Consider the following 25,399-nt stretch of genomic DNA (forward strand, 5'->3'; position numbering starts at 1 on the left):
AGTGTGGCCACGCGCTCCCCGGTGCGGCGGTGCCCAGTGTGCTTGTGTGTCAGTGTGTCTGGGTGTGAGCGCCATGCATTCTCCCGGTGTGTGTATCACAGCGAGTGGGGCTGTGTGCGCATGTTGGTATGTGTACGGGACTGGGTGTCAGCGTCCTTGCTGGGTACGGGGCCCGCAGTGGTTCGGTCTGGCGGGCCAGGGCAGGTGTGGGTCTCCAGCCCCCGCAAGCCGAGACCCCTCCCACGGGCGGCCAGAGGGCGGCGGCGCGGGCGCCTCTAGGACCCGGCGGCGGCCGGCCGCTGTCCCCCGGCCGCGCGAGTGAGCATGTGCAGAGCCGGTGCCCGCTAGCCCGCCGCCCGCCCGCCGCCCGCTCGGCGCCCGCTGGCTCTGCCGCCGGGCTCCGCGCAGAGGTCCGTCCGCAGCCCGGGCGAGCCCGGCAGCGGCGCCCAGTGCCCGGCCGCGTCAGGCCGCTCGCCGCGGACCCCGGACAGCCCGGGGGCGTGCGGGCGCCGGGGCGCTGGGCTCGGGCACTGCGGGGCTGCGGGCTCGCCGCCCCAGGGAGGCGCGCGCGTGGCCGCCGGAGCGGGCGCCCCAGCCGGCCGCGATCGCGGGTGAGTCCTGTCCCCCGGGTGCCCGGCCAGGACACCCGCGCGGGCTGCGGGCAGGGTTCTCCTGGTCCGGCCGGCGAACAAGTTTGTGTAGACGCGGCTGGGGACGCGGTGGGACTGCACCTGCCCCGGCTTCCGGGCGCGCTGGCGGGGCGCCTTTGCGGGGCAGCGAGTGTGAGTGTGCGCATGGCGGGGAGCGCCCCGGAATGAGGGGCTGGGGCGGGGGCGGGGGCGCAAGGCAGTTGCTCAAGCTCATCCCCCTCTTGGTTTACTGAGACACTCCGTTTCCCCGATGAGCCGCGGATCTGGTACCGGGAGGGGAGCGAGGACACGCTTTGGGGTGCGCACCGCCTCTCCTAGGAGGAGACAGTTCACCCAGCGGCAGCTCCCTCTGGTTCTGCTACCAAGCCAGGCTTCCGGTCAGCAGAGGGTTTGCTCCAGCTTGGGGAACTTGAGCAGAGGCAGAAGCTAAAGCAAGATGTATATCTATTTTGTCCCGGTATCTACCCCAAGCAGAGCTTTGCGTCTTCACAGGCGTGGACAGAAACTCACGCCTGGTGGCTGCTAATTGCGTTTTTCTTTTGTATCGAGACGCCTCCAGGAGTACCCTGCCTCTGGGTAACCTGGGGGTTGTCTTTTCCTGAGCATCTGCGCCCTCCGATAATGCCTGTTCCCTGCCGGCTCGCCCGAGGAGGCAGCGCAGAGCGGGGACTTCTGCTGCTTTGCTGAGCCTGCTACGTCCTGGGGAGGATGCGTGTAAGGGTTCCAATCACCCCCCACCCCCTTAGTCCTGCCCTGGGATCCAGCTGCTGCCTACACTAGCCGGTCCCCCCGCTGCTCCCAAGATGGACAGGCTCGGAACTCCACTACTTTTCTAACAACATTAGATTCCCTCTTGTCGCTGAAACAGCATGCGGTTTATGGAGGCACATGGGCTGTCCCAGCTTGGGACTCCATGCCATGGTTGTGATGAGGAGATGGGCCTTTTCTCCTCCGCATTGCTAGGCCATAGAGTTCAGAAAGTGAGGGCCAGTGGGGAGTAGAACAGAGGAGGTGGAAAGCTGGCGGGCCCTGCCCTGTCTGTGGCAGCCCTACCTGGTGCTTGTAGGGGCTGGAGAGAGGGCCAGGGGGAGGTGTCTCTCAATTATGCCTCTCACTACCTCATACACACTTAGCTTGGCCCTCGGGAGTCCCGTGGAGGAGGTGCCCTGCTGGGCCACCACAGACCAGGGGTTCTACAAGGAGGAGCAGTGGTGCTGGTTTGTGGGAGGGTATGTTGGTCTCTCCCAAGCCCCCTTGCTAAAGGAGCTTGGTGAGCTGGGCGGCGGGCTGGTGGGCTGAGCTGGCAGCTCACCTTCCCCAGGAGGATGCCGGGGTCCTCACCTGCTGCTGCATCCTCCTGTGCTCAGCGGAACCGTTCCCACAGCTCCTCTGGAAGGAAGAGGGATTATCCCAGTGGTGGTGGGGGGGAGGGTTTAGTGGGCGTTGGAGCCTGTGGGGTGCTGTTCTGTGGCCTGCAGCCTATCTGGCTGGAAGTGAAGAGAAGCCTGGATTAGGCATAAGGCCAGACCCCTGTCCCTTCCCTCCTGTCTGCCTAACCAGGCAGAAGTGGGTATTCCGGGCCACCAGTTGGTCAGCTGCTGAAGCCTGAGCCTCCAGCCGAGTCAGGTAAGGCCCAGCATTTGGGGAGTAAGTGTCAGAGCTGGTTCCCTGTAGAGTCTTCAGGCTGCACCGAGCCTCCAGGCCAGATGGAATCCTGTCCGAGCAGGGCCTCGGGGGAATGGGTGCTTCTCTTTGTAGACACTCCCGGCTTGTGCTCCCATCTGGCTCAGATCCCGGTCACTCTTGGTGAGACCCATTCCCTGACTCTCCCTCGGGACGCTACACTGAGGTCAAGGCCAAGGGCTTTGGGTCAGCTCAGTGTTTAGGCCTTCAGGGTCTTTACCTGTTAGATATGCATGATAATCAAACCCGCCAGCAGGGGCAGAGCTTGGCTAGAGGCAGGCCCGTTCATCTGGGGAGTGAATGCATGAACCTGGCCTTTGACTCCCTTCTCTGTGGGGCTCCATGTCTTGTTTACACACTGTTTCTTCTAATCCCTCCTCGTGGCTCTAATAATCCATGTTGACATATTATCAGATGATAATTATCAGAAATGTGCCACTTTTGGAGAACGTAGTTAGGGAGGAACTCTGCCTCCCAGTGTGGATGTGAGAAGTGGAGGAAAGAATGGATTCGATTAATTTTGTAAGCTTTAAAATGCAGGGCACCGATGGGTGGCTGTTGAGGTCTCTCCCTTCTACTTTGCTTCTCTTCTCTTGCTGCTGGAAACCAGAGGGTGGCTGTCTTGGCAGGAGGGGGGCGAGAGGGAGGGTTCTGATGATAGAAAAGGTGTCTTGAGTCTCCTCCTATAGCCTGGGCCCCTCGTCCCAGTGCCTGTGGGCACAGCAGGCAGAGCGCCAGAGAAGGGCCAGGCTGACTTTGGGTGGATACGTCACTCACTTGCCCAGATTTGTCCTGATCGCTCAATGGGATCTAGGCAACTCGCAGAAGGGCACCACTGAGAAGGAGAAACATATGAACAAATGAACAAAATAGGGTTCTGTGAAAGAGGTGACCCAGAGGTAGCCCAGAAGACATTGTGCTTGGCTGTTTCAGGAGTGGGTTGGACTCCAGATCAATTAACTAAAAAGGGAACACACCAGCCCCCGCAGTGGTATTCTGTCTTTCTTTGCAGCCCTCGCCCCTAGGTGCCTGGAAGAACCTACATCTCTGGTGTTGAACAAGTGAAGGCCATGTGCTATGGTAGATGAAACTACAGATTTAAAATCAGAAAACTTGGAGCAATAGCTACTTATCTTTGCCCACATTAACTGGCTCTCTTTCTGTCTCAAACTCTGCAAGTATAAAATGGGGATGATAATGATTTTGACTTCACAAGTTTATGGAGCGATCACTCATTCGTTTGGTTTGTTGATCTGTTCATTCAACACAATTGATAGTGTGTGAGCCTGACTACCTTGCAGTCTCTAATGTAGCATAGAAAAATTTATTCTTATTTATATGAACTTCAGCACTAGGTTTGATGGAGGATCCCCTCGCTTTTGCATTGACTGGAGTTTCCACCTTACTGTTATGTTTTATAACTTTTTTAGCTACATTTCTTACTTTTCAGCTTTCTTCAAAAGTTCAGAAGTTCAAAGATTTGCCTCTTTGTGCTCACTCTGGCAGCACATATACCAAAGATTTGTCTCTTCAAAGTTAGGAAACCCCCACTCCATTCCCATTTCCCAGACCATATCCCACCCAAGGGCCAGCAGGTTTATATTTAACTAGAGGCTCAGTGCATGGATTTGTGCACCGGTGGGGTCCCTCAGTCTGGCCTGCACCCTCTTGCAATCCAGGACCTCTCGGGGGTTGTCAGACTATTGGTTTTGGTGATCCCCACAGGCCAAGCTGAGGGACTCCATTGGTGCACGAATTTGTGCACTGGTCCTTTAGTATCATATAAGATTTTTGGTTAATCTCTTCCCGCCCTTCCCTCTGAAATTCATCAGTCTGTTCCATGTTTCCATGCCTGTGCATTGAGCGTCTGCCCCCTGGTGGTCAGTGCGCATCATAGCTACCGGTTGAACGGTTGGATGGTGAAATGGTCTCTTAGGCTTTTGTATATATAGACTAGAAGCCCGATGCACAAAATTTGTGCAAGAGTAGGCCTTCCTTCCCCATCTTGCCGGCACCGGCTTCCCTCTGGCACCCGGGGCCCGGGTTTCCCTCCAGCTGCTGGCAGCCACCTGGGGCCCAGGCTTCCCTCCGGCCGCTGGCAGGCACCCAGGACCTGGGCTTCCCTCGCAGCCCCGCTTTGTCCGGAAGGTCGTCCGGAAGGACGTCCAGTCTAACTAGCATATTATGCTTTTATTATTATAGATGGGTCCTTCGCTCTCTTTCTGAGTCTCCAAGACCAGAGGCGTGGAAGCCCAGGGTGAGGGCAGCATGGCCCGGAGCATTGGAGGGTGGCCAGTGGGCACAGGTTTCCTGGGAGCCTGTCCTGTGTTCCACTCAGAGGTGGGCAGAGGCACTGACTATGTCCGCAAGGGACTCACAGGCGGGGAGGAGGAATAGGCATAGTAGCAGAGTCCTGACTCCAGGTAGGACCAGGCACAGTTCACAGAGCATCTATCGTTGCCATCTAGCTCTGCAGGGCCGGGGGTGGGGGTGGGGGGGGCGGCTCTGTTCCAGGGATCAGGAAGGCATCATGGAAGAGGCGGCATTGGAGCTGATGCCACCTTGACTGGTGGCCACAGTGCATTGCAGAGCCATGAGACGGGGCACGGACATCCATGGCCAGTGGAAGAACATGTGTGAGGGGGTGCAGAGCGCCTCCTGCTGGCCAGGGGACACTGGTTGGGAGATTGCATTCCGGAAGCAATAGTGACAGGAAGGGCTGGGAGACTGAGCCAAGAAGGGCCATTGAATGCCAGGCTGAGGAGCTTCAACTTGGCCACCTGGGCCCTGGGGATCCTTCGCAGGCCGTAGCATTAGTTCTTGTTAGAAAGATCGCCTTCTTAGGCTACTGGGAGGGGAGCGTCCAGATGACAGGCACGGAGCCAGCGCAGGGCAGAGGCAGGCTTTGGTGAGGTAAGAGAAGGCAGGGAGGGGAGGATCCCTGGTGTGGCTTTGTTGAGACTCCCCCCCCCCCACACACACACACACACTGGCTGCCAGTCATAGAGGCTGGGGCTCAGAGTGCCCATCTCCCGGTCTGGAGAGCAACATGCTGGGCCCTGTTCCTTTGTCTTTATGGCTCTCCTCTCTTCTCTTCCCTCCCCTCCCCGCTCCTCTCCCTGCTGCTGCCACCCCTCCCCTGCTCAGTTTCTCAAGCCCCAAACCTGGGTGAGAGGCAGGTGCCATCTGCCCAATCCCTCCCCCCCGCCCCCCCGCCCCCCACCTCCTTCATGTTCAGCATCTACCCGGGACCCAGATAACAACAGAGGAACAGAAGAGGGATCAGGTTGCCTGAGTGCCCACCTGAGCCAGGCTCCTGCTCCCTCCCTGAGACCCCAGGAGCCCCTTTGTCCTATCATTTCTCCTCTCATTCCTGAGGGAACTCCAGGTCTCCGTCCCCCAGGCCCTGCCCTTCTCTGGGGTGACAACCGGCCTCTAGAAGGCCACTGGGCATGACAGAGGTGTCCTCAGCCCTGGCGCCCCTCCCAACCAGGCCTGAGCCTCAGGCAGGGTGGAGCCCCCCATCGTCCCCCTGAAGCATTTTGTGTGGTTCTGAGGAGGGAGGTGCCACATGGGAAGCATGGCTTAGGGGAAACGACCCAGACTTCCGGAGGGGAGGGCCCAGCAGGCGGCACACTGACCCACCTGGCAGCGTCCAGGAGGTTTGGCTCGGGGACGCCGTGCGCAGGACTTCCTCCAGGAGCTCTGCCTGGCATGCTTTCAGAAAGGTGCTGAGGGAGGCACACCTCACTCTTTCCGGAATAAATCTTGCCCTGTGTGAAGCCGGAGCTGGTGTGGGGAGAGCAGGACGCTTAGTGGGCACGGGGCGGGCTCTGAAGCTGGTGGCCTGGGTCTGAGCGCCAGCCCCGGTGTGTCTGACCTTGGGCAGTGGACTTCACCTGGCTGAGCTTTAGCGACGTTGGCTCTCAATGGGGGCAACCAGGGCATCTGCCGCGGTGGGAGGTATCGAGTGAAGGAGACGGCGCAGGTGAAGTATCCAATGCAGCCTAGCCTGTGTATTAACACGCGCGCGCGTGCTTCATAAATGGTGGCGTGGGAAAATAAGGCGATGCTAACAGCCATCTTAGCTGGGACCAGCGTCAGGTGGGAATGGGATAGGAGGCCCACCCCAGGGGTGAGGGGCTAAGAAGAGGCGAAGGTACTGATTTCACCCATGGCACAGCCTCCGCAGGCCTCCCCTCCGGCGTTTCCTTGTTTGCCTCTTTGTATTCATAACCAGTGTTGGCCATGGTTGGTGGGAAGCAGCAACCTGATTGAGCCCACAACAATGCTGATTTACGCCCATTTAACAGGTGAGGAGCCTGAGGCTCTGCCCTGGCAATGATTTTCCCAAGCTGGGTTCCTTTATTGGAGAGCCCCCCCACCCCTGCCCCCGGCTTTGGGGGGCAGTGGGCACAGCTGAGGGGCTCCCGGGCCAGTGCCTCAGGCAGTGGCTGGATGTCCCCAGGGGTCAGCGAGTGCTGCTGTATGACTGACCTCCTGGCTGGCTGTGAGTGCCTGCACAGATGTATCCCACCCCCCAGCCCACTCCCAGGCCTCTTTCAGGTTCAGCCACTCAACAAACAGTGGCCAACCCTGGCTTGCTGGCTGTGCCCTGGGACCTGGGGATGTGGTGATAAATCCCATGTGATCTGTGCCCTAGAGGGGCTGCCAGCCGGAAGGAGAGGTGGGCATGGCAGAGAGGGGGTGATTGGCAAATATAATATTGGTGGGGAAGTGTGGCAGAAGTCTAGGGCAGAGGGGCAAGTTCCTAATGCTTTGGGCATGCAGGCCCCCAACACAGGTGTTCTGGGCTGGGAATTGCTTTGTGATTTTAGAAGTTTGGACTGGCATCCTGCTTTATAGCAGGCCTGGGTCATTGAGCTCCTGCCCGACCCTGCCTTCACGCCCAGTGTCCCCCTCCTCAGACCAGGGACAGCCCCTCGGGGAAGGGGGAACTCCAGAGAGGACATTGGAAGGCCTTGGGGAACTTGGGTGTGATCAGTAGAATCCTGATTGTAGCGTTGACAATGCCCACTCACTGTACACCACCCGGCTTGTAGCTCGTGTCCACAGCCTGTATGTGAAGTGTGTGTGGGAGCCACACCACATCTTCCAGGTTCTGAACTGTTAACCCTCTGCCCACATTTCTGCTCTGTCTTATCAGGACCTTTCTTTCCCTAGCGGGAGTCCTTCCTTCTCCCCTTTTAGTTTCACCTTACAGGATTATTTTTGCTGATAGAATCCTGGTCTTGTAACCAGCAGTCCTTTGTGAGCAGAGCTGGAAACACGTCTTCATGGACTTACAGCAGGGAAAGGATAGCATAAACCTCAGGCACCTCGTCGGCCTCCGTGGTCTGGAAGCCCTCCCTGTGCTAAGCTGCCTTCGGGCGCTGTGCTCACGCACCGTGTCCTCTGCTCTTCAGGCTGACCTCCCACAGCCCCGGATAAGTGGAACTCGAGATGTCATTGCCCAGAGACCCCACAGGGGCAGGTTTCTGATACCGGGATCCGCCTGTCAGTTTATCCCATCATTCATTTAAAAAAAAATGTATCCAGAACCAAAGATCGCCGAGCATCTGCACTGCCGGGCCTCACGCTGGGGGCCCGAGTTACCAAAATGAAAAGGGTAGGACCTCTAGCCTTGCGGCGATCACAGTCCTGCCAGGATGATTGACAAGTAGCTGGACAATTAAAATCGTCCCAGGATGTGAGTGCTGGGGTAGGGGCCAGCTGTGGGCTGTGGGAGACTGAGGAATCTCCCAGTGGGTGGGCGGTGGGTGGGGAAAGCTGCTCGGAGGAAGTAGCACCTGGGCTGAGCCTTGGAGGGAGCACCGGGCCAGGGGTGGGGGACGTCCGGCCTGTGGGCCGTATAAGGCCCAAGAAATCATTTGGTCCGGCCCTGCCAAGGCATGAGGGGTGGGTTAATTAAATGTTTGACCAAATATAGGAGGCTATTTTTAAGTTGATCATTTTGTGTGGCCCGAAAATAATATTATAAATATCCAAATGGCCTTTGGCTGAAAAACGGTTCCCCACCCCTGCATTAGGCAAAGGGGGGGAAAGGACATAAGAGGCACTGTGTACAGAGGCATCAAGACAGATGTGCTGGGTAGTTGTGCTGGAGCGTGGTAGGCGTGTGTGTATGTGCATGCGTGCGTGTGTGCGTGCACATGTGCATGAATGCGTGATGGCGAAGCCAATGGAAAGGGCCTGGCAAGAGATGAGCTATGGGCCAGATCATGAAAGGGCCTTGTATGTTGTGCTAAGGAGCTTGGAGTTTATCCCAAAAGCCATGGAGAGCTATTGAAAGGGGTTTTAGGCGGGGGAGTGCAGTGATCAGATTTGCGCGTGAAGAGGATCACCCCGGCAGCCCTGTGGAGGTGGGTCGGAAGGGCCGAAGCTGGAGCCGGGGAGATCAGTCAGGATTTCTCCGGATTTTCTCTGTGGTTTTACAAATCTGACGAGGCTGGCTGGGGCGGGCCTGGCACACACCAGCTTAGAGGGAAAATAAAGGTTTGAAATGGCTTCCCGACTCAGAGTTTAATTCCACCTTCATTGGCTGGTTACCCAGCCTGTCACCCCCACTCAGCCTAAAGGGCCCGCCGCCTGGACTCCCAGAGCCCTGCCCTCCCCAGAGGCCTCAGAACTGGCAGCTATCAGCGTTCAGTCAGAAAGGGTCATGCAGGTCCCGGCTCCCCCGGATCTTCGCCCCTGGAATGCCAGGCCACAGAGCCCAAACATTGTCTTTCCTCTCACACCCGGCCGCCTGTTCCCAGCGCACAGAGCAGCCATTGAGGGGCCGCTAGTCTGGCGGGAGTCCCGGCCCATGTTAGTTACGGGCAGCGGCTTAGTCACGCTCCTCGGAGCCTTTCTTCTTGGGACAAGCCTGTCCTTGTGTGAGGGCCTTCCTCCCGCAGCAGCCCAGCTCCAGGCAGCTGCAGAACCCGCCGCCCGCCCCCCGCAGCACACTTCAGAGGCCCGCCAGTGGGAACCACCACTCAGCAGGAGAGCTGATGCTGGGGAGCGGAGGGGTCCCTGGGAGGCTGCCCTGGGAGCCCTTGCCTTCTCCACATCAGGTGCCCCAGCCCCCGATCGCAGGTGCGGGGCCCTGGGCTGTCCTGTTCCTTTGGCCCGTAGCCTTCAGGAAGCCTGGGAAGAGTGCAAGTTCTCTCCACCCTCGCCCCCACCCCCATCCCCGGTGCCTGTTCCCATGTTAAAGCTGACCAGCCTCTGCCAAGCAATTTCCATAGCACTGCCTGCCGTCCTCGTGTGCCCCTGGGAGTGTTGCATGCTTGTGTTGAGCACCTGCTGTATACTCGTGCCTTGGGCTGGGTGCGCTTGGATGTGGCTGGGCTATCTGTGGAGTTCAGAGCACAGGCTCTGAGTACAGACCAGCTGTACCTCCTAACCTTGGCTCCCCCGTTGACCAGCTGTGCAACGTTGGGAAAGTTTCTTTGCCCCCTTTGGCCACGGTTCCTTCATCTGTAATTGGGGCTATTACAGGATCCACCTCACTGGATTGGTGGGGAGATGAAATGAGAGAATACGTAAGGCGTTGAGCCGAGTGCCTGATGCTCAGTAGGACTCAGTGCAGAGCTGCTGCTCTCCCTCTTCCCTGTCGCTGTCGTTACTGGATCCTCACTGCCGCTCAGGGGACAGTGTTGTCCCATTTTACAGGTGAGGAAGCTGAGGCCTGGGAGGTGAAGTAACTCGCTCGATGGCGCCCAGCTGGCCGGTGGCAGAGCTGAGACTTGAACCCTGCTCTCTTTCCAGTGCCTGCAGCACAGCCAGCCCCTTTGGTAAACAGAGCCAGCAGCGAGGGGCTCCTGGCCTGGAGCAGTGGGAGTGGTGGCCCCTCCTATTTCACCTACGTGGTTTCCTCTGCTTTTCCAGGTTTCTGAGCCAGGAGGTGAAGGTTGGCAGAGCTCAGGGATGGCGAAGGTCGTGACACTCGGCCAGAAGCTGCAGCCCCAGGGCCCAGTGGCCGGAGATGAGTGATGGTGCCAGCTGAGCACCTGCCGGAAGCGGGGCAGGAGGAGCAGTAGCCCCCGGAGAGCACCCGCTGCTCCAGGATGCGGCGATGATGCCTCCGGAGGCCCCGGCCTCCCTCCCGCCCGGGCGCTAGGAGCCGTGCCCAGGCTCCAGCCAGGAGCCCTGCCACCCAGGGGCATGGCCAAACCTTTCTTCCGACTCCAGAAGTTTCTCCGCAGAACACAGTTCCTGCTGTTCTTCCTCACGGCCGCCTACCTGATGACCGGCAGCCTGCTGCTGCTGCAGCGGGCCCGAGTGGCCCTGCCGCAGGGGCCCCGGGCTCCTGGCTCCCTGCAGGCCTTGCCCGTGGCCGCCATGGCGCTGGGCGTGGGCCTGCTGGACAGCAGAGCCCTGCAGGACCCCCATGTCAGCCCGGAGCTGCTGCTCGGCATGGACGTGCTGCAGAGCCCCCTGGCCCGGCCCCGACCTGGGCCCCGCTGGCTCCGGAGCCGCAACTCGGAGCTGCGCCAGCTGCGGCGCCGCTGGTTCCACCACTTCATGGCTGACCCCCAGGCGCTGCCCGCCCTGGGCCCCATGGCCCCCAGGCCAGCCGCCAGCAGCCGAGGTAGGTGCTCAGCCCTGGTTCCTCTGGCATATTTGGATCAGAGGCCTCTTTCTCTGGTCCCTGGGGCGGCCTGAGGAGTAGGCACTGCAGACCCCTGGCCTTCACCTGTTGTCCCTCCCCTCCTGCTCGCACGGCGCGGGGAGGGCCTGTGATGGGAAGCCCCTTGGAGTTTCGCTCCCTCACCAGCTGGGCTTCCACGTGGCTCAGGCAGGATGTGTGAGCAGGTCACCTTGAGCTCAGGCTTTGGGTTCAGACCATCCTTGTCTTGAATCTTGGCTTAGCCACAAACTTGTTGGGTAGCCTTGAACATGGCCCTTACCTTCTCCGGGTCCCTCTGAGATGGAGATAGAGATGCCTGCCCCAGGGTTGTTGTGGGGATTAAATGTGATCGGGTAGAGCAGTGGCTCACAAGGTGGGGTCCCAGAACAGCAGCTTCAGCATCACCGGGGAGCCTGTTGCAAGTGCAGATTCTCCAGTTCTCCCAGACTTGGGGATCCTGAGCTCTGGGGCAGGGGCCGCAGTCCATGTAGCCACCCGCCCCGGTAATTCTAATGTACATTAAACACCTAAGCCGAGGACGCCTGGGCTGGAGGACCTACAGGGGGGCCTTGACTTACGAGTGTCCAGGCTAACGATTTTTTGCATTGAGTTGACAGAGTAATTTGAGTTAACGAGCTCCTTAATGAGCTTGGTCTCGGATCGAATTAAACTCGTAAGTCAAGGCCCCCCTGTAGTACCTTATTCGGCATTCAGTAACTGGCAGCTGTTATCACTTAATAAAAACAGCTAACTCACATGTCATTCACTATGTTCCTGTAAATGTGCTGTGTATGGGTTCTATGTTATATTCCAGTATTATAGATGAAGAAACGGAGGCATAAAGAAGTTAAGTCAGCTCCCAAGGTCATTCTCTTAGTTTGGGTTCCAAGAAGCAAACCCTGAAACCAGGATTCCAATGCGTGTGGTAGAGTAGGGCTGTGATCCTGGGAACACTGTTAGGGAGTGAGACGTGAGCCAGGGAAGGGAAGACAGCCAATAAAGGGTGTGTTATGGAGCGGAGCAGGTGGGGGCTCAGAACAAGGGTGGGACATGCATCTCAAGGTGCAGCCTGGGGGACACAGGTGGGTCCGCCACAGTCACACTGCTGAGATCCTAACATGGGAACAGCCTGGCTTCGGGTCGGGGCTCTGTGCACTGAGTTATACAGGCCCTGTGTGGGCCCAGGAACGGAGCCTGCATGTGATGAGCACCCAGAAAGTGTCATGGCTGTTGTTGGGTGTTGACGGCTCCGACAGCATCTCAGCATCTCTGTCACCCCCCATTTGGTCTTGCACCCTAAGTCACAGGGGGAATTGCTGTCTTACCTGTAAAAAGTGTGGTTGGAGAATGAAGCCTCCATAGCAGGATACAGAAAGATGTGAGGCGATTGGAGTGTGGGCTTTGAGTTCAGGTCTGGCGCCTGAGTCAGGGAGGGCTGTGAGGGTCAGGCCTAGGAATCTGGCTTTATTCTAAGGATAATGAGAAGGTGCCAGGGAAGAGAAAGGAGCCCAGGCTTCCCTCACCTTAGGAGGATGACCCTAGTGGCTCAGTAAAATGTAGACTGGAAGACTGCATTGCCGTCTGCATGGAAGGAAATTTCTTCTAAAACCATCTGGGTCAAAGCCGTCACCATGGGGTTCCTCAGCAAGGCTTTCATGGGAGAAACGAGGAACTGATTCTGCTGCTCGTTTTATGCAGGTATGATTTCTATAAACTCTCCTCAACTCACCCAGAGACTGGGTCCCTATGCAGGTGGCACCAGTATAACTCATTTAGACTAAAGTGTCGATGACTGACAAGGTCAACATGGATTTCTTGAGACGAAGCCACAGAAAGAGTACAAGTTTTGAAAGCAGAGCCGAGTGCCTCTCTTGGTATTGCCAGTTCTGGGCTCTGTGACCTTGGGCAAATTAGCTGCAATTCCTCTCTTTATTGCTCTCAATCTGCACTTATTGAGGATTCGTGTCTGGGTCTCCATGTATGCTATTCATAGTGCACTTCAGGATCTGGGTCTGCTGACAGAGTCAGACATGCACCCACATGTTTACTGCATAGCACGACTAGGGCATGAGGGAGGCAGGTGCAAAGGGCTTTGGGCTTATTAGACTGAAGTGACTAGTTCTTTATAACCTGACTTCAACGTGTCTGGCCAGCAGAGGGGAGGGCTCAGGGTGACCTAGTTATAGCCCTGGGTGTCGCGTGCATGTGTCCAGGAGAACCAGTGGGTACCCCCTTTAAGTCATCTTCAGTGACTTAAAAAAGTGACAGAATGGGGCTCCAGTGAAGGCTGAAGGACTGTGGTTAGGTCAGCCGCTATACACCAGTATGGCCTTATCAATTCTTAAAATATTGGAATGGTGACTATCCTAAGTGTCTGGGGTGCCCTGTGCACTCTGCTGCCCTTCCCAGTGACCCCTAAAACCTTCCCATGGCCCAACAGCAAGTGAAGAGTTAATACCTGGTACAGCAGGAACTCTAGTGTTGAATGGTCAGTAACTCCATCGGTTATTAAAGATTTTAATATCCCCCAAGATTTCAGGAGGAATTTGTGCTCTGGGTGAGGCGGTGGTGTCACATGGCTGGAAATCTTCAGAGAAAGAGGGAAGAGGCAGGGCACTGGCCTGAAAACCCTCTGGGAGCCCCCTGCCGCTCTGGGGGCCCTGCACAACCAGGCAGGCCTCATTGGTGGAGAGTAGCCCTCAGTCCAGCCGTTGGGACAGCTGCTGGGACTGCAGACAAAGAGGGCGTCTCTTTGAGGCGCGGGCAGCCTGCCATCCTCCTGAAAAGGGATCCTGCAGGCCGAGGAAGCTGCAGGAGGCTCCATCAATCACTGAGCATTTCATTATACCTTGGACAACATCCATAATGGAATAAAATGTCAGTACGTTTACTAGGGGAAAAATAGTAACTTCTCCATGGCCGGTTTGTTTTTTATTGATAGTAATTTCCAAAGACATTCCAATATCTCCAAAGCCATCATTAATAGCCTCACAGCATGTCCATTTTGATGTGCAAATGAACAGATGTGGAGTCACAGACAATAATGCATTGCCTCCATTTCAGCCGAAAGTAATAAATCCGCCTCGGAATGTGTCCCAGCGTATCCCTCGGAAGCCCTTTCCTTTCCGCACATTCTTGCCTCTGTCAGGGAGTTAGAAAAGCCATTCGTTACTTTTCCGGAAGAAAGAGTTCATCTCCTCCTCATCTGCGTCTCAGGCCCCTGCTACACGCTGAGCGGGACAGCCGGGCGAGGGCAGGACCGTTCCGACGTGGGCAGCTGCTGACTGGTTCGCCCCTCCCTGTTCTCTGAAGAACCCGAGCCTGACTGCTTGAAACCACTTCTTTCTCTCTTTTATGAATGTGGTGATTATTCAGCCGATACTCACTGATCCATCATCATACCAGGTCCCAGGTTAGAGTGAAGGATCAGAATAATAATAGCTGTTATTTATTCGAACGTCTGTTAATGGTCAAGCCTTGTTCTGTGTGGATGTACATCTGTTATCTCATTTAATTTCCAACAGCCTAATATGTGCGTGGTGCTATCACCATTTTAATGATGAAGAACTTGAGTTCCAGGGAAGTATAGTAATTTTTAAAGGTTTATGTTAATAATGATACATTAACAATAAACACAACCACGACAGTGGGTACCGTACCACATGCCATGCCTTGCATTAGACACTTCCCAGGTGCTGTGGAATTTTTATCAGCACCCCATGAATTCTGTGGGCCTGTAGCCCCAGTTCACTGATGGGTAAGCTGAGGCTCCCTGCGGGGAAGCTGCATATGCACGGGTCGCCAGCCAGATAAGGGTGGAGCCTGGACTTGAACCTAAGTCAGCCCATTCCCAAAAGCTGTTCCCTGCTCCCCCAGAAACATGTACCTGCCATTCTCAGCCTTCAGGGGTCTTGAGCCAGGGCGTCTTTACAACCTTTAGGTTAATTCCTCACCAACAGTGGTAAATGTTCAACACCCCCGAGCTTGTGTTTGGGATGTTCAGTTGAAAGCTGTAATAGAATTTCTTTGTCGCTGAGCAACACACGAGGAATTTCTGAAATATTCGTGTTCTTTTACTAAGCAGGCAGGCTAAGGAGAGCAATTTATTCTCGCTGGCCTGGGTGAAATCTTCCTGCAGCGGTCCATTCTGGTCTCAGAAGTCCTGAGACTTTATGGAAAAGGAGAGAGAAGCTTCCATGGCCTGGGGGTCTGGAAGCCCTGCGTGGAGGGTGTAGCATGTGCCTCTGCGTGGACATGGGGTGTGGCCACCTGTGTGCTGATGGAGTCTAAGAGGTTCATTGCCTGGAAAGGAAGAGATACCGCCCTCTCAGGGTGGCAGGGCAGGGCTGTTGCAGACTCCCTGGCATGTGCATGTCTAGGTCAGCACTGCCACCTCTTTGTGGAGCCATGTTCTCCCTCCAGGGATGTGCCGGGGATGCCTGGACTGGCAGGCCCCGCAGTCCGTGGCCCTGCTGAGCCCCGCAGAGGACAGCTCTCTTCCACGCTCAAGGCTTCTTACACCCCTCCGGGGATGGGGGCTTGCTCTCACCAGGGACGGCAGATTTTTTTTTCTTGAAATAGCTCTATCTGCAGGATCTGGTTTATAGTCTCTACAGTCAGAGTTTCCAGAATAAATTTCCTTCTTCTGGATGACAGGGAGGTGACAGAACCTGCCACTCGGGACATCGGTGGAGCTGGGAGGCCTCTCCCAGCCCCGGAAGGGCAGGGATGGGGGTGGTCCAGGGGAGGTACTTGACTTGCTGAGCTGTGATGGAAGAAGGTGGTGTTCAGACTGACTCCAGGGTCCTGGCAGGGTGTCTTGGGGGCCAGTGGGCCATTCACCAAGAAAAGGGGCAGAAGGGAACAGGGTTGAAGTATCCAGAAGCACTGCCGGGGACGTGGGACCCCAGCCTCATGCCCCGGCTTCTCTGAGAGGCACCCTTGCCCGGAAGGGCTGGGGATGACCTTGGCATTCGCTCAGGGTGGGCTGCCATCAGGACCCCTCCCTCCTCAGGGCCTCCGAGTCTCTGCTCTGCTTCTCTGCCTGCAGGCACCTATGTTGGCTGCTTCCGTGACGACGGCCAGGAGAGAACGCTGAAGGGCACTGTGTTTTTTGACTTGAGAAAGATGACCGTCTCCCACTGCCAGGACGCCTGTGCTGAGCGGTAAGTGTGGGGCCCCGGACCCCGGATGCCACCGGAAATAAGGTCAAGAGACATTCCCCAGAGGGAGGGGATACTTCGGCTGCCAGTGGCATCCAGGGTGGAACTAATTCGAGCTTGATTGATCGGGGCCCAGCTGTCCAGAAGAGAGAAAGTTTATTGATGAGGTGGCTGGGGTTGTGCATAGAACCCTGGGCTTGGTGTCCACGGACCAAGTTCTAATGCTGCTGAGCCAGGGACTCGCCATGTGACTTAGCTCTGAGCCCTCTGCCTTTCCTCGGCCTCAGTTTACTTATATGTTTAAAATAGAATCAAGGTCTTTACCCCAGATTTCTCTGAGGACCCCTCCCGCTCTGTAGGAACAGCTACTGTGTTTCAAACAAGATTTACTCTTTCTGCTGCTGCCAACGCACCCAGTCGTTACCAGACACTAGTCATATGCCAGGGAGTGGTCTCTACCATCAAGGCGGTCACAGACCACTCTGCATGCATGTGTGTGCGTGTGCATGTGTGTTTGTGAGCGTACAACAGAATCAGCAGATGGTACCCTTAGTTTATTTCAATCTCATCCGATTCTTTCATATTTGTTGTGTCATAAATCCTTACCACCTTCTGCTAAGTAACAACTTAATCATGCCCATTTTATAGGTGGAGAAACTGAGGCCAGAGAAGGAAAGGACAGGGCCCCTGTCAAGGGCGCTAAAACTGAGATGGACACTATCTCATTCTATTCTCCTAACAGTCAGGAAACTGGGGCTGAGAGGTAGTAAGGGATATTCAGCATCACACAGCCAGCAGGGGCCAAACAAGGGTTAGGAGCTGGTGTTTGGGCTTTCAATTTGGGTTTTTATGCCTAGGTCCGCTGAGGAGGGAGTTTGAAAATGTTAATTCCCGTGTGGTGCTGTATCGGTTCCGTTCTCTCTCTCTTTCTTTACTGACAGCATTGCAGCTGGGTGGAGGCGGGTAAGAGCGGTCTCCGGGGCAGGGAGGCTGTGGCGGGCCTGCTTGTAACATGTGGAGGGCCCTTTGGACCAGTGGTGAGCTGGAGCCAGCTCATGGCTCACGGGGGCAGACAGTTAAATTTCAGAAATGCTCTAAGCCCATTGCGGAACCCTCGCTAGCTTGAAATCACCTACAGAAATTGGCAAATGCCACCAATTAGGCCCCTTCCCTCCCATCCCAAGAGCCAGCTACCAGCTCACCCCTGCTGTAGACCCATCATGACCTGCACCTTAGGGGACAAAGCTCAGGGCTGAGGAGAGGAACCAGTGGGGCTGACTCAGTCAGCTTATCACAAAGGAGAGACTGTTCCCTAAACCCAGGCAGATGACCCCTGAGGCCAGCCACACGCTGATGGCCGTGGCCCCTGCCTTCTCATCCAGACCTAAAAACAGCTTCAAGCCCAGCCCTCATCCTGGCCCCACTAGGACGCCAGGCCTGGCTCTGGGCCAAGGGCAGCTTTATCCCAGGCCCACTTTCCCCGCAGGTCCTACGTCTACGCCGGCTTGGAGGCCGGGACAGAGTGCTACTGCGGGAACCGGCTCCCGGTGCTGAGCGTGGGGCTGGAGGAGTGTAAGCAGGAGTGCAAGGGGGAGAAGGGCTCGGCGTGCGGAGGTGTTGGCCGGCTCTCCGTGTACCGCGTGGAGGAGCTGCAGCCGAGCTCCAGGAAGCGTGAGTGTGCAGCCCCCACTAGGCTGTCTGCCCCTTCTCTCCACTGGCCCCTCCTCCAAATCACTTGGAAAGAAACCCTGCCCCCCCCCCTTTCTCTTCAGCTTCCCCGGACAGCCTCATCTCTGTGGGGTGCGGGGCGAGAGTGTGCCAAAGGTTGCTTAAGTTCATAGCTGAAGCACATCCATCTTTATCACCTGAAGGAGAGAGAAAGTGATCCAGAGGCGTGGGGCCAAGGCCTAGGTAGGTCTCAAACGTGCTGTGTGGCCTCTGGCAGCTCGCTTTCCCTCTCTGGGCTCCACGCTGTTTTGTAAAGTGCAGAGGCAGACCTGGATTTCTAGCACTGGGGTGGACCAGGTCATCTGGAAGTTTCCTAGCTACCCAACCCCTAGGAATGGAGGGTAAAATGGAGCAAATGGTATTTTACATGCATAGCCGAACTAGCAAGCAAGTAAGGAACCCCTTGCTCCAGAAATGCAGAGGGAATCAAAGTCGCAGTGGTGATGTGAGTCGGGAACAGGCTGTGCGGCTCTGGTCTCCGCAGAGGGCAGTCGCTGGTTTTGGTGGCCGCGGGCTGAGGTCCTGGTGTCCACATAGAATAGAGAAGGAGGCTTTGAGCTGGTCAGGATAGGGAACTGGATGGAAACCTCTGCCTCACGTGGGATTCACTTCCACTGAAGTGTAAATCAGTAAAAGTTCGGTTTCTAAAATATAGTCCAGGGAGATGGAAAAAAAACTTGTCTGTTTGACATGAGCTCCGGGGACAAACAAAAAGAAAAATCTCCCTAACGATTTGTAACTGTGACGACCTGCATTCGTACGAGTTTGGGGGTTCAGATTTACATGATCTTCCTGTCCTGAACACTCCAACATAACATCAGCTCTGGACCACGGGGAGGGGCCAGCGGGGGCAAATGCAACACCGCTCAGAGCTGTGCCACCCGCCCAGGTGTAAGCGTTCCCAGAGATAAGCTCTCACTGAAGGCCAGCTTACAGTTTAAGTACAGAACTCGGAAGAGGAATAATCAGCCAGGAGGTGGAGGCAGCTTCAGACAGGCAGACTGAACCCCCAAGAATGTCAATGGAAAGTGCTTTTAAATACAGGGGGCCCCGCTAGATGTGTCTGAAGCTCAGGTTTGTCCTGATTACAAGATGCTGAGTCCCAGATCCACTTCACCTAATGATAAAAGGCTCCTTTATCAAATAAAGATGGCTGAGAACATGGCCAGGGATGTCTTTTTCATAATCGGGAGGGGCCGGGCTGGGAAGAAGTCAGGGCACGGGAGGCCATCCCCACCGCAGGCCAGGGTGAGACCGTGGATGATGGGGGCACACAGACTCGCCAACACAGCGCCTCTGGCTGTGCACCTGGTAACGGCTCCAGGGCAGCTAATGCATGAGTCCAGGCACGGGCAGAGCTCAGGGAAAGAGGGCTGAGGTCAGGCGCTAGGACTGCAGAGGGGTGTCCTGAGAGCTCTCCTAGCAATGAGTGTTAGCCACGCAGTACAGACACCCGGCTGTGAGAACCATGGTGACTGCTATGGGGCCAGCGTGACAGGGAGAGTGGCTGATGCTCAGGCCCAGCCCACCGAGGCTGCGTAAGTGCTTATAGTCAGAGAGGATATATCTGGGCACAAGGGCTCCAGGTGGGGGGACAGGGACAGGGTTGTAACCCTGGCAACACCTTCTTTGTGGATTCACTAATGAGACCATTAACTCAACAAATCGTGATTGATGCCTACTCTGGGCCAGGACAGGGCCTGGCACAGAGGTTGCCGTGGTGCATGGATCTGTCAACTTTTGCTCTGTCACCTGGGCATCCAAATGGGCTTCCTGAGGACCAGAATGTTCCAGACTGGCTTCTTGGACTGTGGATTTCCCTGGGTTCAAAGCCACCACCATCCCCCAGCAGGACCAGGTCCAATGTGGGCTCCGGCCGCCCTGCCAGCTCCTCCCGCCTGCTCAGCCCCTGGCTTTTAGGGATCATTGATTTGCTTCAGGCTGCCCGTTGGTTAAGGGTGAGGTGGCCCAGTTATTCAGCCTCAGATCTTGAGTGGGCTAGCCTTGATGTCATGGCTCATGTTGAAAACAGTGTGATAGCTGCCCCTTTGGGCAGCCTGTGGGGCCCATGCAGTTGAACTTTGCCCGCTCCCTTCTCAAGGGGATGAGTCAACAGGATCTCTGTCAAGAGGCAACCAGGTGGCCACCCGTGTTAAATTTCAGTTCCCCAGGTTGGGATCAGAGGTAGGAACAGAGCAGTTCATCGAGGACTTCATCTCAGAGGTGTCCTGCCTGAAGTGGCCCTGGGGCTGTCACCTGGGAAGCAAGGGAGGCAGGTGTGGATAGACTGCACTAGACAACAGCCTCTTCCCTGAAAGACAGTCACTCGGTGATGCCCAGAGGCAGCTGATGCTGCCATCCCAGCAGCGCTGGCATCGCAGTGTATGCTGCGCCCTCACGTGCCCTGTTGTTCAGTTCATTCATCCACTCAGTGCTCACTGGGCACCTGCTGTGTCAGTCAGGGCTGGGTGTGGTTGAGCACAGGGTGACCCCCGTGCAGCTGCCCCTGGGACTCTGGTTTGTGCCTCCCTGCAGCCTGGGACTGGCTGGGATGCCCATCACCCCACTGGCCCTGTGCCCTGCCTGTGCTGTTCACCCTCCTAGTCACGTGCGCCGGAGCCTGTCTCCCTGGTGTCTGTCCCACCCCAGAGCAGCTGGCTGAGGACCACAGCCCAGTCCATCTAGCTGTTTTGTCCTTTGGGGACTCGTTCATGCCACAGGACAAGAAGGAGTTCTGTGAGCTCGGCACAAGCCATCACCCCAAGTCCTTACACCAAGGCCAGGGCAGCCACATCAGGGCCTGGCTTGTGGGTGCACGTTGCCCCTCAAAACAACTCTAGCTGCCGGGCATTATGTCGGTGAGGAAACAGAGGGTCTTGAGTCCACGACACACTCAAGTTTCAGAGCGGGTCGTCAGCAGTGCCAGGACTTGCCCTCAGGCCAGTCAGATGCTCGTCCTGGAGGGTTCTCCCCGGCACCAGCTGCCTCCCTTCATTTGTGCCCAACTAGGCTGGTGTTCTGACATGCAGACACTGGAGACGTGGTTGACCAGATGGGCTTCCAGACCAGGGCTCCATCCTGCTTTGCAGTCCTGCGTGGAGAGCCCTCTGGCCGCGGGGCTGGCTGGGGAGAGGGTTTCTGCTGCTGGCCAGGCGCTGAGCAGGCGGGGAGCAGAGAGAGATGCTGAGCCCTGGGAGATCTGGGATAGGAATCGCGATGCCATCTAGAGAAACTCTGATAAGTCTGGAAGAAACTGATCAGTTGGTGCTGGAACATTCCAGAAGGCTTGTTCAGCACCAAGGACGCCAACTAGGGAGCTGCAGTTTTCCACCAGAAGGTCTGAGGAACACCGTGGCCTGAGGCTTCCTGGGACGGGGCATAAGGCGTAGTCCTCGAGCTTGGTGGGAGCTCATGGTTGAGGGGGAAGCACGCAGTGTGTCACTGGGTGGCGCAGTGACGGGAACCTGGCAGGATGTCGATTTCCAGGCCTGATTTTCTTTCCGCACATGCACGGGGATGTCATGCGCTTTTCCAGCACATGCGCCTCGCAGGTTCCCTAGTGCCGAATCTGGCTCACGACGGACACACAGTCCGGATTTGTGGAGGGACGGGGGGAAGGAAGGGAGGAAGAAAGGAAGGAAAGGTGAGTGGACACTGTCCCCCGAGAGCTGGTGGGAATAGTGAGACCTGAAGTCAGACAAGCGGCCCCTTGTCGGTGATCCCAGGTGACCAAGGCCCTGGTGCCTGGCTTCCCGCAGGGCCTTGGCTGGGCCACACCCCGTCTAGGGCAGTTTGCCTTCTCAGATGGGAAACCCGCCCTCCTGAGGACGCCCCTTCACATGCTGAAACGCAGAAGCCACCAGTTTCCCTCGTGACAGGCGCCAACGAGCAGGAGCACCGTTTCTCACCGAAATCCTGTTTTTCCCCCAGGGAGGTCGGTCACGTATCGTGGGTGCTTCAGGCTGCCGGAGAACATCACACACGCTTTCCCCGACTCCCTGATGCAGGCCAACGTGACAGTGGAGACGTGTTCGGGATTTTGTTCCAAGAAAGTAAGACCAATTATAATTCTACCACATCAGCATGTGCGGTGGCCCCGGAGAGGGGGCAGGTGCGGTGCTGGGCTGCAGACATCCGTCCGCCCGGAGCAGCAGGCCACGCAGCAGACCTCCCTGAGGGTGCCCGCGGGGAGTCTGTTGCTAGGGCTGGTGATTCCAGGCCGGGCGGGGAATTGTCAGCGAAGGTTGTAGAAGCTGAAATGATCATGCCTTTCCCGTCATGAGCTCTTGGCACAAGTGTCAGATGGTAGACTGACTTGGCTTGGAAGCACGAAGATGCTGGGTCTGGACCTGGAGAGAACAGACGGATTTTCTGTTGTGTGTGCTGATGGTGTTGGCCATGAACCTGACTTCAGGGGCTGGAGTCTCAGGGGCACCTTTGGTTCAGCCTGGGCTGAGGAGTGCGGTGTGACTGTGCGGGGGCTGGGCTGGGCACAGAGGCTAGCTCTGGGGTGGGGGGATTGGCCGAGGCCAGGTAGGATTTGCAGAAAGCAGGACTGGGCGGGGGGGGGGGGGGGGGTGGCGCGCGTTGTGAAGCGAGGCTGGTGGAACCAGCAAACTGTCCAAAGAGCACTGAGATCTGGGGCTGGAGTCCAGCAACCTCCAAATGGGTCTGGATGCTGCAGCCCTGGATATGCACTCAGTGGCAGCAGGCTGGGGTTTGGGGCTGCTCCTCTGTGTGGGGGTTCAGTAGCCTTGATGAGACCATGATACCTGGCAGTGTAACACCATGGGGCTAAGAGAGGGGCCTTGGCAACGATGATGATGATGATGATGATGATGACGACGACGACGATGACAGTAATTATCAACAGTAGCTAACATGTATTGCTTGTTTATTTCATGCCACCTACTTACTGTTCCAAGCCCAAATGTGTTAGCCAATTTAATCCTGTAGCAACCCTATGGGATAGTGTTACGATTATCTGCATTTTGCAGGTGAGGAAACTGAGGCAGGGAGAGCTTGAGCATTCTTTCCGAGGTCGCATAGCCAGTAAGCGGGGAGCCAGGACTTGAGCTGTGTAGCTCCATGGCCTGCTGGTGGTTTGAGGGTGCAGGAAGTGGGCCTCTGCGAAGGCAGGTGTGGTTGGACACGGAGGAGCCTGCCCTCCGGGGGTGCCCCACCCTCCTTGGGAGCTGCCCTCCCCCTGCTGCGTGCCCTCCCCGCTCTTGCGATGCTCCCCTTGGAGGCGGGTGGAGACAAAGCCTCGCATGTGCGCCTTCCTCTTGCGCGCGCACAGCCTTTGAAGAGGCTCCTGCCCGTCCAGCATTTTCGAAAGCTCCCCCCGAGGAAGCTTTCAGGGCATCAGGGAATCACGAGACACGTGCAGCAAGCCAGGAGCAGCTTGTTGATTTGCACACCTCTGGCCTGGGCATCTCTACTTCCCCTCTCCCCCTCGTGCGAGCAGGGACTGGGGCAGAGGCAGCAGGGACACCTGCTTGTGTGCTCACAAGCAAACAAGCTGCTCTCCAGGGCGGCCTGCACACCTGCAGGTCCCAGCAGGTCCCCGAGGAGCCTCTACTGGAATCAGAGGAGCTCAGCTGGGCCAGATCGGGCTGAGGGCAGCCTCCTAGGGTCCCCCGCCTGCCCGCCCGGGGCAGTGTCCTGTGTCCTGTGTGCTGGGTGCTGTGCGGGGGACCTCCCCACCCGTGATCTGTCTGGCCCTCCCAGCGCTCCCTGAGGGAGGTGCTCTGATCCCGGCTGCTGCGACAGAGCCAGAGCAGATCTGCACACAGGCAGGGAGCCACTGGCGTTACAGCCCACCCTGCCGCCCCCCTCACCACACCCCCCGTGCTTCTCCCTTTATGTGACATTGGGGAGAGGGGCCCCAGTGGGTGAGCGCAGAAAGGAGGCAACAGGAGAGAAGAAACAGGGGGACGTGACAGGAAACAGACATCACCGCTGTGTGTCCTTAGTGTTTTGAATTATTTTTAGTAGGTAATGTGCTCACACAATAAAGAGACACCAAAGTGCTCAGACGGGAGCGTCTTCCTCTCGCCCGGTGTCTCACCACCCAGCGTCTCTCCTTCCTCGGAGGCAGCCATGGTCCTGACTTCCTGTGTCCACAGTCAAAGAGCATGTGTCTATTCCAGCCATCGGTTCTTTCAAAGGCATGATTCCTTTACAAACCCACAGGCGGTAACGAGCTACTCACCGCCGCCCTGCGTGGGACGGGGAGCGATGGCTTCCTATTGGCAAGGAGCGTGCTTTCCCCGTCCCTCATTCCCTTACAGGATGTCCTATCATTTATTTAACCGGCCTCCTGCTGCTACACATTTAGCTTGTTTCCAGTCCTTTGCTTCCACAAATAAGGCTGCCGTGACGCCCCTTGTGGGTGGGGCGTTTTGTTGCGGTGGATCTGGGAGACGGAATTCCAAGGAGGTGCTGGGTTCCAGGCCCTGTGTCCCTCTCACGTTGGCAGGCTTTGCCACGTTGCCCTTGGCTGAGGTTATATTAACCGCACACCCCCGCCAGCGCTGTGTGAGCGGGAAATGAGGCAGCCTGTGGCTCCTCTTTTAGGGACGATGACTTCAGCGCAGCATCCTAGGGCAGTGATGGCGAACCTATGACACGCGTGTCAGAGGTGACAGGCGAGCTCATTTTTTTGGTTGATATTTCTTTGTTAAATGGCATTTAAATATATCAAATAAATATCAAAAATATAAGTCTTTGTTTTACTATGGTTGCAAGTATCAAAAAATGTCTATATGTGACACGGCAGCAGAGTTAAGTTAGGGTTTTTCAAAATGCTGACACGCCGAGCTCAAAAGGTTCGCCATCACTGCCCTAGGGAGACAACCCAGTAGTCTGGGGGCACCTCCTCTTGGGTGGCCCGCGAGGGCCCAGAGATGTCCGCCCTGTGCTTTCAGACACGCACCCTGAAGATGTTACACTCTCCAACTTCTGTTTTCAGCCTTTCTTCGCTTTTGCTGGCACAAATCCATGTTGCTGCAGTTTTGCATTGGAGCTTGTGCCAGCGGCACCTGCAGGCTCCCGACCTCTTCCCCGTTTTTCGCTTTAGCACCTTGTGCGTCTCCCCTCATGACGTGTTTCAAGGACAAGTCACAGGCTCAGCTCTGGCCAGTGCCGGTGGGAACTGTTCGGGTCAGATCAGGGAGGAGAGGGCATCCCGGGTCCTCGAGGTGCCTCTGCTTGTTTCTTTTCCTGGCCTCCCTGCGTTGTCGGATGGGCTGGGGCGGGTGGGGGTTTCCTCCAGGGCCATTGTTTAGGTGCTCTGAAGTTTGCAGCTGGGAGGAAGTCCTCATTTCCAGCGTTCATGTTGAAAACAGATCTTGGCAGGAGGCATTTAGTGAGATGTGGCCAAACTTGGGAGGAGGGGGGGCAGCAGAGCTCAGGGGTGGGGGAAACCTGGCCCCCTCTCATGAGGTACAGCTCACCCCTGGGGAGGGGCTGAGATAGGACACGATAGAGTGAAGTCAGTACCTGAGGGGGGCGAGGGAGACTCGGAGGCCAGTAGC

General features: G+C 56.8%; 1 protein-coding gene across 2 annotated transcripts in view; it reads left to right on the forward strand.

Annotated features, from left to right (window-relative positions):
- Positions 1–314: 314 nt before the first annotated feature.
- Positions 315–25,399, forward strand: part of WSCD1 (WSC domain containing 1) — a 41,290-nt gene continuing 16,205 nt past the window's right edge. The window contains exons 1-5 of one of the 2 annotated variants that reach the window (XM_059668998.1): positions 315–611; positions 10,230–10,932; positions 16,022–16,136; positions 17,620–17,804; positions 21,792–21,913. In XM_059668998.1, coding sequence (XP_059524981.1) covers positions 10,506–10,932; positions 16,022–16,136; positions 17,620–17,804; positions 21,792–21,913 — 849 coding nt within the window. In that variant the 5' untranslated portion in view covers positions 315–611; positions 10,230–10,505. Of the gene's footprint in view, positions 612–10,044; positions 10,136–10,229; positions 10,933–16,021; positions 16,137–17,619; positions 17,805–21,791; positions 21,914–25,399 lie in introns of those variants that run through there. The other variant, XM_059668999.1, reaches the window with a different exon arrangement.

Source organism: Myotis daubentonii, chromosome 16 (genome assembly GCF_963259705.1).
Source record: "Myotis daubentonii chromosome 16, mMyoDau2.1, whole genome shotgun sequence".
Taxonomy (NCBI): Eukaryota; Metazoa; Chordata; class Mammalia; order Chiroptera; family Vespertilionidae; genus Myotis; species Myotis daubentonii.